Genomic DNA, 13,028 nt, shown 5'->3' with positions numbered 1-13,028 from the left:
GTGGGAAATGGAGGCACAGAGAGGTCATGAGGGAGACCCAAAGTCACACAGCTAGGAGTGCAGCCTAGACCTGACTCCAGGTTTCTCTGTCCCCAGGGTCTGTGAACCTGGCCTGCCAGTGAGGACACCAGAGGACATGCTCTCAGGGAAAGGACAGTTCAGGATGATGCACATGGCTGTGGTTTTGGAGTATGTGAGCACAGCGTGTCTGCAAACACACAGAGCCAGCAGTCCACCCTACAGCCCCTGCGTGGGCTGTGCACACTGTGTCATCTGTGCTGGTGGCGTGGAGGAGTGGCTGGCCGTATGGCAGGTCCTTGGCCATCTGCTTCCCTGTGTGCCCATGGAAATGAGGCATGTGTGGACCCAAGTCCATGGGCCTTCAGGTCTTGGTTACGTGTGCTGTGTGTGTGCGCTGTAAGGCCATTTGGGAGAGTGTCCTCACAAGGTGCGGATCTCTGTTTCCCTTTGTGCCAGCGGACAGAGATGTGGCTGTGTCTCGACTCTGTCTCTTGGCGGGTGTCACGTGGATGGTGTGCGTCTGCGCCCGTGTTTGTCGGGGTGTTCAGGGGCGGCTGTAGGAGGTGCTGGCTGGGTGTGTGTCTGTGGGTTTTTCCGTGGCTGTGTGTTGTGTGGGGTGTGCGTCCTGGAGCAGCTCACAGTTGCCAGCACACAGCACCCACACACGCACTCACAAACATGCAAGCAAAGCTCCCCCTCCACCGTCCTGTGGCACTGTCAGGGACAATACAGGCGTTGGGTCAGGGGGCACAGGCTCCTAAGCACTGGGACTGAGTGACCCTAGTCCCTGCTGAGCCCGATTCCCAGGAAGCAGCACAGAGATCCCTCTCCCGCCCCAGCTCTGTGCCAGAAGCTCCATGCCACATGTGAATGTGTGTGCGCATGTGAGTGTGCACATGTGTCTGTGTCTGTGAACCCGTGCAGTCCCCACGCCGGCCGCCTGCTGCTCCCTACTCTGAGTTGAGAGAGTTAACCTAGCGGCCAGCGCGGTCTGGGCTGGGGGCCGCCCCCTGGCCCCCCTCCAGCCCCGGCTCCAGTTACAGCGGCTGGCTGAGGAGGGGAGGGCGGGGTGGGGCCAGGAGGGGAGCCTGCAGGGGGCGGAGCGTCCAGCTCTGGGCCCGGGGGTCCAAAGTGCTCAGCCCCCAGGGCACAGCCGGACATTTGGGGGCCTTCTTTCAGCAGGGGACAGCCTGATTGGGGTGAGCGCCCCCCCCCTCCCCTCCAGACGTCTTCACACCCCTGCCGGGCGGCCTATTTTGGAAACAGGAATGGCCAGCCGGATGGCTTCCCAGGCAGGCCTGACCCCAGAGGGAGGAGAGTGTGGGGACAGTGGGGTTCCACCGGCTGGGAGTCAGGGTGCGACTCCTCCCCCTGCCGTATGAGCCCCCTGGCTGGGTGTGGCCTCTGCTTGGAACACTGTCGGGGGCCCTGGGGGCCTGGAGAAGGAGGGGGGGTGCGTGAGGTTGTCTACACCCCACATTCTTCCCACCAGCAGCTGGGAGGGTGTTGTCCATCTCCAGGGCAGCGCCACCCACCGTGTGTGTGTGCCTGGGTGTGTGTCCCTGCCCCTGGCCGCTGTCTTCTCTCAGGCCCACTAGCTTGGGCCTCATGTCACTTGTCTGGTGTTGTCTGGTTATGAAAGATGTCACCCAGGGGCGGGTGGAACGGGTGTTTCTCCCTCTTCTGCTGGTTTCCAGGAGAGGACAAGGGGTGGCCTTACTCTGTGGCGATGTGGCCGCCAGGCCTCGCCCCACCAGGACTGTGCATGACCCCCAAGTGGGGGGGTGGAAGGCGGTTTCCATGGTGGCCTTGTGAGGCGGATTCTTCCAGGGTGAAGTGGGAGATATTTATACCCAGGGTCAGGCTGAGAGCGGACAGAGCCGGCGGGCGGGCAGGCGCAGAGGGCAGGGACGCTGGCTGGGCTTGTTCTGGAGGCCGTGGTGTCCAGGCAGGTGGGACTGGGGTGTGTCCTGCTGTCTGTCTCTCCACCGGGGTGAGGCCGCATCCTGCCTCCCCTGTGAGGGTAGAGTTGAGGAATCTGGGGCCAGCTGCGGGGAGGCAGAGGCCCGTGGGAGACCTGTGGCTCTGCCCTGGCTGGGTTGGGCTCTGTTTGTGTGAGCCGCTTTGGTGGCGGTGAAGCAGGGCGTGCCACTAAGCTAGCCGACTGACACTTTTGTGATGAAGTCCCTGACGGTCTCTGACTTAACCCTGAGGGTCCAGGCCCCGTACGGGGAGGATGAGGGTACACGTTTCCTGGCCCTTTTGTGCCCCCAGGACAATGGCATCTGTCGGCCACATCTTGGTTCTCTGCGTGGGTCTTCTTGCCAGAGCCAATGCAGGTGAGTCATGGGGGCAGTCCACTGCTCACCCCAGCCTCTCGAATGACCCGGGTGGCAGAAACCTAGAGAGAAACAAGCGGGAGACCCCTACTGAAATGGACTCAGCTAGAGTTCCAGGAAACTGGGGATCTCCTGCATGGGGCCCAGTCACAGGCTGGTATTGGAGGAAGGGAGAGGATGGATACCCCAGGTCAGGCAAAGGTGGGGAGGGATGGAGGTTGGCTCCCCCCCAGATTGACAGGCTGTAGTACAGGGGGTGCTGGGGCAGCGACAGAAACCCGCTGTCCAGTACAGAACAGAGGGGGTGGGTGTCTAGGGCCCAGAGTGGGTGGGCAGTCTGCCCAGGTCCCACAGCCCCCCAACTCTCAGCCCAGGAAGGTGGAGCCCCCACAGGGTCTTTTGACGCCTCTCCCTGTTCAGAGTCCTGGGAAGCATCCAAACCCGGATCTGTCTCTCTCTCTTTCCAGAAGCGCCACAGGAACACGACCCATTCACCTATGGTGAGGGGCGGCATCTATTCCGGGAGTCAGAGGGCTGCCCGGGCGTCCCTGCTCCTCTCCCTGGCTCTGTGGGATCCCTCTCCGGGTCTCAGGCCCCTCCGCTGCTGCCTCCTGCCCTTTCTCCCCTCGCTGCCCCACTCCTCTTCCCCTTCCTCCTCCCTGCCCTGCCCCCTGCTCTCCTTCTCTCTCCCCGCTCTTCTCCCCCGGCCCTCACCCTGCTCCCTGCCGCCCTCAGACTACCAATCCCTGCGGATCGGAGGCCTCACCATCGCCGGAATCCTCTTCATCCTGGGCATCCTCATCATTCTCAGTGAGTGCTGCGCCTCGCCCCGCCCACGCCCCGCCCATGCCCCGCCCACGCCCCGCCCCGGCCTGCGCGGCCCCGCCCCTCACCCGGGCGAGCAGCAGCCAGAACGCGGCTGGGCTGGGCGCCCGCGTCGGGGGACGCAATCTCAGTCTCTGCGACCCTCTCCCCACCCCCACAGGCAAGAGATGCCGATGCAAGTTCAACCAGCAACAGAGGTAAGAAGGCCCTCCCCGCCCCCATTCGCCCCTCGCCTGCTCTTAGAGGGGCGCTGGGGGTGAGACGGCAAGTCCTGCCAACCCGAAGCCAGGAACCCCTCAAAGAATGTGTGTGAAGCACCTCCCATGGGCCAAGCCCCAAACCTGGGACCCAGCGATGAGTGAACGTCCCGACTTGCTTGGTCAAGCTCCCGGCCCAGGGAAGGTGGTGGCGGTGGTTCCAAGAGCCCCACCGATTAAAATCACAAGCACGATATCCAAAGTGAAATGAGATCATCTCACATGGCGACCCAGTTTAGCTCAGAGTCTTATTCCTTGCGCTTTGATTCATCTTTAAATAAAAAGTTTAAAGCACAACCATCATAGGAATACCATGGAGCCAACACCTTCGTGTTAACACAGTGATCGATGTCACTGTAAGTAGCGACGAATGCGCGTTGACTGTTACACCACGTGCCAGACGCTCTTTCCTTGCATTTTATTTTATTTGGGCCTCATACCACCTCTTCAGGTAGGCGCTGTTACCAGCCCCCATGGTGCAGATGAATAAACCGAGGTGTGGTGAGATAAAGTCACTTATTCAAGCTCCCTCACTGGAGATGAGGATTCTGGGTTTCCCGACTCAGATCACCTCCTGGCAGTTCCTCTGACCACCCCTCCCCCGCAACTTCAAGTCCCCTCCCCAGCATCCCCGTGGTACCCACTGTTACCTGTTTGGACCGCCTTCTGCCATACAAACTGCTCCTGGGTGCTCCTCCTTTCGGGGGCGTACCCCGAGCGCGCTCGTTGGGGTACGTGGGACTCCGTGCACCAGTCTGGGAGATGAGGCCTTCATTGGGGGTTTTCTGGAAGCCACTGCCTCCCCTTTTCCATCCCTTGTCCCCCCTACCCCTTGCTCTCCCTTCCCAGAACTGGGGAACCGGATGAAGAGGAGGGAACTTTCCGCAGCTCCATCCGCCGTGAGTTTGGGGAGACTTCGGGTGTCTGGGGGTAAAAGCTGGTTCCTAGAGCCGTTTTCCTGGCCCTCCCTGGCGGCGTAAAGGGAGAAACTTGAACTGAGGCCAGAGGGCAGGGAGTTGCCCTTCCTCCGCAGGGACGCCCCTCCTGACACCCCAACTTTCTGTGTCCCCGTCAGGTCTGTCCACCCGCCGGCGGTAGAAACACCTGGTGCCATGGAACTCGGCCAGGTCCTGCAGCGCCGCCTGGGCTTGGGGAGTGGGCACGGGAGGGAGGAAGAGGGGGTGATGTACCAGCCTGGGCAGGTGGCTGAGAGGGGGAGGAGGAGGAGGGCTTGAGGTCCTTCCCCGCCTCTCACCCTCTTCACCCCACAGGATTCCCCTGGCACCTGATGCGTCCCACCTGCCTCCTGCTCACCTGCCACCTAGACTGCCCCCTTTCCCAGCCCGGCCCCACTGAGTCCCCGAGCCTCTCAGATTTCCAATAAAACGTGCTTTTCTCTCTTGACGGCGCTTTGTTGATCTGTCAGTCCCTCTGCGCCGAAGCCTGGGAGCCCCCTTGGCCCCGGCAGGGGGCGCCCCCACCCTTGGGGAAGGGGCGGGGACGACGGCAGTGGGCGGGGGCGGGGGCGGGGGTGGCCTGGACGGGGGCGGGCTCCCCGGGCCCCCATTGGCTACAGGCCCCCCCAACACCAGGGCTCCCCCCATCTCCCCCCCACATCAGCCTGTCCTGCTTCCAGCTGCTGCAGCCGTGTCCTCGCTGCCTCAGCATCCAGCAGCCCCCTGCTCTGGCTCGGCATGGCGACCCCAACCCAGACCCCCACAAACGGTGAGCGTCGCCCCAGGGAGTGGGCGCCGGGGAGGCTCCGGGATCTGAGAGCTTAGGAGAGAGGATGTGGGAAGATTCCGGCGCTGAAAGGGAAAGGAGCGAAGAGGGGATGGGCGGAGGCCCCTGTCCGCACCCCTTGGCCCTCCTTGTGGTGTCGGACACCTGCTCCCCTGCGCTATCGTCCCTGTGCGGGACCTAGGAGGAGAGAGTGCCAATCCCCGGAGAAAGGATGCTCGGACCGGTTGCTATGGCAACTGGGTGACTGGTCCAGCACAGTGGTGGAAGCAGACGGGAAGAGATGGGCCTTGAGGGTGGGAAGCAGCAGGTCTGTGGCCAGGGAGGTTCTGGAAGATTTCAGGACCCTGGATTGGCAGGGAGAAAGGGTCCATGTCCCTTTTCTTTCCAGCACCTCTCTTACCGTAGGTGTTTTCTGAAATTCCTGACAGGCAGGTTCAGAGGGAAGGAGGGTCAGCTGAAAAAGAGAGAAGGGAAGGGGGGAATCGATCTGAGATTGAACCTAAAACAGATAGAAGAGACACAGAGTCAGAGACATGGGGGGACCGGCAGATAGGTTCGAGGCTCTGAGAGACTCAGGGAGAATGCAGGAAAAAGAGAGGGACAGGAAGTCAGAGAGACACAGAGATAGACGGATGGAGACAGCCATGCACAGGGACTCGAGACACCGAGCCACAGGCAGAGGAATAGAAAGGGGGACAGCATAGGGTGGGGCTGCAACCACTGCAGTGAACCCCAAGGGTGGGACTAGGGTGAGGGGACCCTCCTTCCCAGCGCGCACCTACTTGTGGTTTCCATCCTCGGAGGTGCACATCGCTGTCCCCCCACACCCATGTCCCCCCACACCATGCAGCCGCGCACAGTTACATTTCACACCCGTTAACCCAGATATGCTCCCACTTAAAGGCGTCCTCACTCCAGCCCCCAGCAAACCCCTGCTGAGCCGGGTCTGCAGAAGAGCAAGGGGGGGGGGGCTTTAGTGGGGGAGGGGACAGGGGAAGTGTTTCCAGTACGGAAGGCAGGGCGGAGGCGGAGGAGCCCCTGGCGGTGAAGGGAACCCCAATTCCATCCGGTTCTCTCCTTCCCTTCCCCCTTTCCCATCAGGCAGGGGCTGCTGCGCTGAGCCATATCTGCAGAATCTGAAGCAGGGCGGGGGTGGGGGGGCTGCAGAGGCTGGAGCCACCCTAGGGAGAGGGGGCGGGGCTGAGCCAGCAAGTCTGGCGGGAGCCCAGGGTTTCTTTTTGCAGAGGTGGCGGTTAGCAGGATCGATGGCAGCAGACGGGCAGAGGTGGGAGGGCAGACACCTCAACACCCTCCCCCTTCCCCGCCTCCCCCGCCCGCGGGTCACAGCATGAGAGGGGACCACAGGTCTCCGGAATTCCCTGGGGAGGACAAACCCCCGCGGTGTATTGCAAACTGCTTGAGGAAATGAATTAATGAATTGCTGGGGAGAGCAGGGGGAGGGAGAGGAGTCTCTTCCTACCGAGTCAGAGAAAAGGAAGGAGAATTAGGGGCATCAGAAAAGGGGGATGTGTGAGCACAACTGAGAGGGACCCTCAACTTGGCCAGCCAGCCCTGCAGGGGCATTAAAAGGAGATGCAAAGGAGGAGAGGGAGTTAAAATTTGGCCCAGCCTCCAAGCTTCACACAGGACCTCAGCCAGCCTGGAGGACCCGGACCCATCACCTCTCAAGATGCCCCGTTGCCATAGCAACCACCTCCTTCCTGATCTCTCCTTGGCAACTGGCCAGGAGTAGTGCACATTCCTTCTCTGTCTCCTGGCTCCACCCTGAGCCCAGCCACACCCTGGGGAACCAGATTGCTGGGCCAGCAGGATCCAGCCCAGGATCTTCTGCATGAAGCACTGTGCACTCAGGTGCAAAGCAAAGAGGATTTGGGGACAGATGCTCACCCAAAGGGTCCCTGAGCACTTTGGAGGAGGAAGATTGGAAAATTGGGAGACAAAAGCAAGATAATCCAACTGTTCCACCTTGATGCAGACTCCTGCAGCCTAGGAGGGCCAAACATTCCTTCATTTGTTCCAGAAAACTTCTTTGAGAGCCTTTCCTAAGTGCCAGGATTAAAGCAGAGATGAGGGAAACAAATCGACTCCCTCTGGTCCAGGAGCTAAAGTGACTAAAAGGGACTAAAACACTGTGTCCTGAAGGGGACACTTTGAAGTACCACCTTCCAGATTTTTGACTTATTCAAATGTTCCCCACGGTGCTATTTATTTAATATTTTTTTCCTTGGAAGGATTCACTTTTAAAAAAAAATTAATTAGCATCATTTTATATCATCACCACGAATGGAAAATGAGGTTTTTTTTTTTTTTGTTGTTTTTGTTCTAAATGGAGAGTAAACATACAAACAATCTAAAGCAAGTGACATCGCTTTTCTGGGTCCAGTGTCTCCTTTTGGTGAAATGGAGACGAAGATAGTACCGTATGGGAAAGGTCCTGCCAAGATCAAATGTGTCAACATCTGTAAAGGGCTTAGAAGTGGCTCTGGCATGGAGTCAGTGCTATCCACTTCTGACTAGATCGCTAAATAAAAGGAGAAAACTTGATAAGGTCACAAAATTCTACTAGATATTATTATTACCTGCCAAAGACTCTGAGCACAGTTTTGCTTTCTCTTGGGTAGAGGGGGATCAACAAGATTTGGTAGGCAATTAAAGCCACATCAGCACCAACGAAGATCCCCTCTTGGAGACTAGAGGAGACACCCTGAGTCAGGGTCTTGCCTCTGTTTCCTGTACCCGTCACGTCACTTTAAGCAAGAGCTTGCTTTGATAAAAAGCAGTCCCCAAAGTGTCAGCAGATGGTGACAGTGATGATCATCTGCTGAGATTTTTGTTTCTCACTCATGCTCCATGTCCATCACAGGCTGACGGGGGTGGGGGGCATTTTGTACTCACCAAAGAAAACTAGAGCAGCCACCATCTTGAACATTCAGGTCCTCAGGCCACAGGCAAACCCGAGCTCCTGACAGTGGTCATTGAAATGTCCCAGCCTACAAGTGACACTTCCGCTCACAGTGCCTGGGCCAGAACTCATCCCAGGGCTCCAACCAGCCTCAAGGGAGACACCCTTCCCTGTCCTTACTCCTGACATTACCGGACGTATCCCTGGCCCCCTTCCCTAGTGGCACACATGCTGCAGAATTCTGCTCCAGGAGGGGCCATCAGGAAGGGCTTCTGGGATGGAAAGATGTTCTGAGCTCCCCCCAGAGGAACATGGTCTGGGACAGGGAGACGGAGAGGGAAAGGCATCTCTGAAGTCAGGGCAAGTCTTCTAACCCAGGCGCACGCTTCCTGTGGTGGAGATCCGTAGGCATACGCGTCCTGGGACACTATCACAAAATCGACTTTGGATTGTAAACTGGCTGGTGTCATAAGTCATATAGAATAACAACGACATGGCTCCCTGGAATGGATTTGGTGTCAGGAGCCAGGAGATGAGGACCGTGCTCGAATGACTGGGAAGTTGTAGGCAGTGTGCAGGGGAAGCTGATAGCTCGGTGGTCCGCCAGTGGCATGGTTGACCCTTGGCGTTATATTTAAATGAGAGTGTGTGTATTTTGGGGGGAGTGAGTCCACAGCTTGCCCCAGACCTCCATAGGGATCTAGGACAGCGACAGCCATGTACAGTTGGGTGGATGGTACACTGCACAGGGGATGGTACCAAACGATGGAATGAGTCGGGGTTGGAATCTATCCTATGCCCCATTCTTCAGGCCTGTGTCCTGCCCTGGAGCTACATAATCCAGGACAAGGGACCTTTTCATCTAATTTCCACTCAGACACCATTAGACCAATGGCCCCAACGAGGTCCTGGAAAATGTTGAGGAACAAGCATTGAAATACTTTCCCCCTCTTCCTTCCCACAGTTCCTGAGGAACCCGACCCATTTTATTATGGTGAGTGCCGGATTTTTTAATAGTGGTACCCCAGGGCTGGATGGAGGGGTGGCTGTGTGTTCCCACAGCCAGTTGGCTTCAGCCATGGCTCCGTGGTTCATGGACCACCAATCCACGTGACCACGCGGGTACAGTTCACATCAGCTGGATTTGTGGAGAGCAGAACCAGATTAGGGTGGTTCTGAGTCTCCTTCAGGCTTTGGCAGGACTCTGGGCTGCTGCCTCGACAGGGCAGCAGACACGGGAAGTCTTCACAGTAACGACTCAGTCCAGGTCCCCTGGGTCAGACTCTCCTCTCCCTACTGTGTGGCTTTGCCTCCCTGAGCCCTTCTGTAAACAGGAGATAGCAATAACTCCCACCTGCGTGGGCTATGGGAAGGATTCACCTGGACAGTCATCCCGATGGCACTGGGGCACAAAGAAGTCACCCCCAGGTCTGGCTGGCAGGCCTGGCTCCAATTTCCTTCCTGTGTACCCTCCTGATCCCCCCCCCCCACCCCCGCCATTTTTGCTCTGCCTCCAATATGTCAATTTCCTTCTCACCACAGGGCCTTTGCATGTACTGGTCCTTCTGCCAGGAGTACTCGTCCCCTAGCTCTCCACATAGCTGGCCAAGTCCCCTTCCCTTTTTCTGGCCTCAGATCAAATAATGACTGCTCCGTAGGACAGGCCTCCTCTGACTCCCTGGCAGAATGAGCCACACCAACCCAGGCCATGACTTGGATTTTTACTGGATGGTTTTGTTTGGTTGGTTCATTGATGAGTGCTTAATCAAGCATTAGCGTCCCCTGCTGGAGGGCAGAGGCCTGGCCGCTGCGGGGATGGACCAGGGGCCCCACAAATTCACACTTCAGCCAATACTTGCTGGTTACTGGCTCTGTGTGGGCAATGTTCCAGGCCCTTAGAGGACTGCAGTGAGCAATACAGCCAAGGTTTCCTGCCCTCCTTGACCCTGCCCTCCGTGGGAGGGAGGCGGACACTCAAAAATCAAAGTTATTTTTTAGACAAGAATATAAAGCCAGAGTGCTTCTTACAGAGGGAAACCAGAGTTCTGTCGTTTACTAGAAAGGGTCGAGGAGAGGCTGGGAAAATTCTAAACAGGACAAGCAGAGGTTTCACTGACATTCCTGAAGCTTGGAGGGAAGAAGCCCTGTGGATATTCAGAGGGAGGGTTTTCCAAGTAGGGGAACAGCAAGTGTAAAGGCCCTGAGGCAGGACAACTGGATCTACTCCAGGAGCTGCAGGGAAGCCAGCAGGGCAGGGTGAAGAACTGCTGGGGAAAGTTGGGGGAGGTGAGCCCTGAGGCGGGGCAAGGATGGGATCATACAGGTCTCCAGGGCTGTGGTGAGAGCCTTGGCTTTTACCTGGAGAGCCCTGGGGGCCAGGGGAAGGCTGAGGAGAGCTAGGATCTGACTCTGTGCCTGTGGGGGGGTGGGGGCAGAGAGAAGGCGACACAGAGGGTGAGGGCAGGAGGGGAGAGGAGGGGAGGGAGGCCCAGGGGAGCTCCCCAAGACCGTGCTCTGTGTCCCCCAACCTCCTGGAGGAGCGTCCAGCACCCTCGGGTTCCAGGCCCCTGGCTGGGCGGCCTAAAGCCAGGCCCGAGGCCCCGGGGCTGGGGTGCGGCCCCTGCCCTGACGTCCCGCGTCTCCCCTAGACTACGCCACCGTGCAGACCGTGGGCATGACTCTGGCCACCATCATGTTCGTGCTGGGCATCATCATCATCCTCAGTAAGTCTGTCCTCCGTGGGCTGCCTGCTGCCCCGGGTTGGCCTTTGTCCCCATCCTTATGTCCTGTGTCCTGTCTGTGGCTCCCTCTCCTAACAGGCAAGAAGGTGAAGTGCCGGAAGGCGGACTCCAGGTCGGAGAGGTCTGGCCCCCGGCGGGTGGGCGTGGCGTGGCGGTCGGGGGCGTGGCAGGCTGGTGGGCGGGGCGGTCGGGGGCGTGGCAGGCTGGTGGGCGTGGCCGAGGCCGGGGCTGCAGGTCCTCCTCATGCTCCTCCCTCTCCTTTTGCCTCCACAGCCCAACATGCAAATCCTGTAAGTCGGAGCTCCCCTCCTCAGGTGAGGCCGCGGGAGGCTGTTGGGTGACTGCAGCCAGAGAAGTCCTTGCCAGGTCCCGGGGGTGGGGCCTGGTGGTTGCCTCTGGGACAGTCCCATAGGAGACTGGGTCTCTGAGATGGCAGATGCTAAACCACAGGGGTCCGTGGGACTCCCTGTGTCCTAAAGGGGCCACAGAAAACTGCCAGAAACAAATGCATACGTCCCCCAAAGCCAGGAGGAGCTCATTTCCCAGGGAAGAAAGCCACAAAGAGAGGAACCCAGGTGGAGGAGGATTTCAGGCCCTAGACATGAAGGAAGTCAGAGCTCAGGGAAGAGAATAGAATGCGTTCCAGACTTTCTTGTTCACTGGGCAGACCTAGGATGAAATGACTCGGGAAAAAATGGGAAAGGAAGGAAAGAGAAGGAGGGAGGAGAGAGGAGGGGTTTGGGAATAATTGTATCAAAATGACAAAAAGAGCTGTGGAGGTGGGTGGCACTAGCCTGCAATCCCAGCAGCTCAGGAGGCCCAGGCAGGAAGATCGAAAGTTAGAGGCCAGCCTCAGCAGTTTAGAAAGGCCCTGAGCAACTTAGTGAGACATGTCTCAAAATGAAAAAAAAAAAAAAAGAAGAAGAAGGGCTGAGGAGGTGGCTCAGTGGTTAAGCACCCGTTGGTTCAATTCCCAGTACAAAAAAAAGAAAAAAGAAAAGAAAAATTCACTGGGGAAAAAAAAAAAAGACCTGTGGGATTGGGCACATGAGGCTGAAGGAGAAAGACAGTCGGATGGAAGAGGGGTAAATCATGAAGAGGATGGAGGCATCCGAGGGTGTGGGGAGTCAGGAAGGGGGAGTATAGGAAAGAGTAGAAGATGAGGGGGAGGCTCCAGAGGAAGAGAGAGAGAAATGGAGGCTGGAGGCTGGAGGCTGGAGGCTGGAGGAGGGGTGCGGTGAGTGGAGGTGGATGGAAGGTGGAAGGGGAGATGGGGAGGGGTGGAGGATGCCGAGGGAGATAAACATGCAGATGGAAGAGTGTGACCCCTTGGGGGTGTTAATTTTAATTATGTAAAAATATCTTGACCTGCTTTTAGTGGAATCCGTCCTTTCCAGGGACTGTTAAAAAAAACCAGAGCTGGGAATCTCTGCCTCTTAGAAAATTCTTAGAACTAAAAGAAGGGGAAGGGCTTGGAAGATCCCGTGTTGGGGGGAATTCTTGCGGGTAGGATTTCATGTCTGTTTCATGTTCTGTGAATGATACTTAAGAGCATCGGTAGCCTGCTCTATGGACACCGGGTGGGCGCAGGGTGTCTGGCCCTGGTGCCTGGGGAATACTGTAAGAATCCTGCGGGTCACTGATCCGAGTAGGTGGGAACTGGGGACATTCCTGTTGCATTCAAATGTTGGGGATGCGGGGTACAGGAGCGGAGCGAGCGTGTAGGAGGAGAATGGGGGTGTAGAAGGGGTGGGACTCCCTGCTGGCAGGGGGACTCCCCCCAAAAGCCCAGGTTAGCTCTGACAGCCACGAAGGTGTCCCCATAGGGATCAGATATTAGGGTGTGTGGGGTGGGGAGGGGCGGGGGTGCCAGGTCGTGGGGAGAATCCTGGGGGTCTGACTTCCATGGTGACGGTCGATGGGGGCCCCCTGGCTCTGGCTGTGGGAAGGGTGACCGCCTCCCCCACCCCGCCCCGTCACTCGCTGCGACCCCCTGTCCCCCTGCCCGCCCCCTGCTAACGCGGCCCCTCCTCTCCCCCAGCCCCTGGCGGCGGCGGCGTGTAAGAGCAGCTCCGGGAGCCTCCACAGCTGTCCCTGCCTGCGCGCGGGCGCCTGAGGACCGGGTGAAGGCGGTGGGGACCCCAGCCTCACGCCGGGGAGCGCTCCCCCGAATGAGCCG

The 13,028-nt window shown here is 58.3% G+C and overlaps 2 protein-coding genes across 4 annotated transcripts; both read left to right on the top strand.

The window, feature by feature from the left end:
- The first annotated feature begins 1,103 nt into the window (after positions 1–1,103).
- Positions 1,104–4,846, top strand: Fxyd1 (FXYD domain containing ion transport regulator 1). Of its 3 annotated transcripts, none has more exons than XM_077105796.1 (8): positions 1,104–1,220; positions 2,296–2,360; positions 2,828–2,860; positions 3,096–3,170; positions 3,346–3,382; positions 4,292–4,341; positions 4,518–4,569; positions 4,714–4,846. In XM_077105796.1, exons 2-7 carry the CDS (start codon positions 2,300–2,302, stop codon positions 4,538–4,540), a joined length of 279 nt encoding a protein of 92 aa, XP_076961911.1. In that variant the 5' UTR covers positions 1,104–1,220; positions 2,296–2,299; the 3' UTR covers positions 4,541–4,569; positions 4,714–4,846. The 3 variants fall into 3 exon arrangements, with proteins under 3 accessions (XP_076961911.1, XP_076961912.1, XP_076694655.1); XM_077105797.1 differs by lacking the exon at positions 1,104–1,220 and adding an exon at positions 1,872–1,973; XM_076838540.2 differs by lacking the exon at positions 1,104–1,220 and adding an exon at positions 1,884–1,969.
- A 290-nt stretch (positions 4,847–5,136) lies between these two features.
- Fxyd7 (FXYD domain containing ion transport regulator 7) lies at positions 5,137–12,913 on the top strand. Its single transcript, XM_076839435.1, has 6 exons — positions 5,137–5,167; positions 9,073–9,102; positions 10,757–10,831; positions 10,928–10,970; positions 11,123–11,163; positions 12,891–12,913. The coding sequence occupies exons 1-6, from the start codon at positions 5,137–5,139 to the stop codon at positions 12,911–12,913; spliced, it is 243 nt and encodes an 80-aa protein (XP_076695550.1).
- The last annotated feature ends 115 nt before the right edge of the window (positions 12,914–13,028 follow it).

The sequence above is a fragment of the Callospermophilus lateralis genome, chromosome 18 (genome assembly GCF_048772815.1).
Source record: "Callospermophilus lateralis isolate mCalLat2 chromosome 18, mCalLat2.hap1, whole genome shotgun sequence".
Classification (NCBI taxonomy): Eukaryota; Metazoa; Chordata; class Mammalia; order Rodentia; family Sciuridae; genus Callospermophilus; species Callospermophilus lateralis.
This window is presented reverse-complemented; position numbering and strand designations above follow the sequence as displayed.

Bases quoted from the DNA above. Each gene is read 5' to 3' on its own strand.
- Fxyd7 (XM_076839435.1), top strand. From the start codon at position 5,137: ATGGCGACCCCAACCCAGACCCCCACAAACG. The intron at 9,103-10,756 runs GTGAGTGCCGGA...CGTCTCCCCTAG, and splicing joins ACCCGACCCATTTTATTATG to ACTACGCCACCGTGCAGACC. The intron at 10,832-10,927 runs GTAAGTCTGTCC...CTCTCCTAACAG, and splicing joins GGGCATCATCATCATCCTCA to GCAAGAAGGTGAAGTGCCGG.
- Fxyd1 (XM_077105796.1), top strand. From the start codon at position 2,300: ATGGCATCTGTCGGCCACATCTTGGTTCTCTGCGTGGGTCTTCTTGCC. The intron at 2,861-3,095 runs GTGAGGGGCGGC...TGCCGCCCTCAG, and splicing joins ACACGACCCATTCACCTATG to ACTACCAATCCCTGCGGATC. The intron at 3,171-3,345 runs GTGAGTGCTGCG...CCACCCCCACAG, and splicing joins GGGCATCCTCATCATTCTCA to GCAAGAGATGCCGATGCAAG.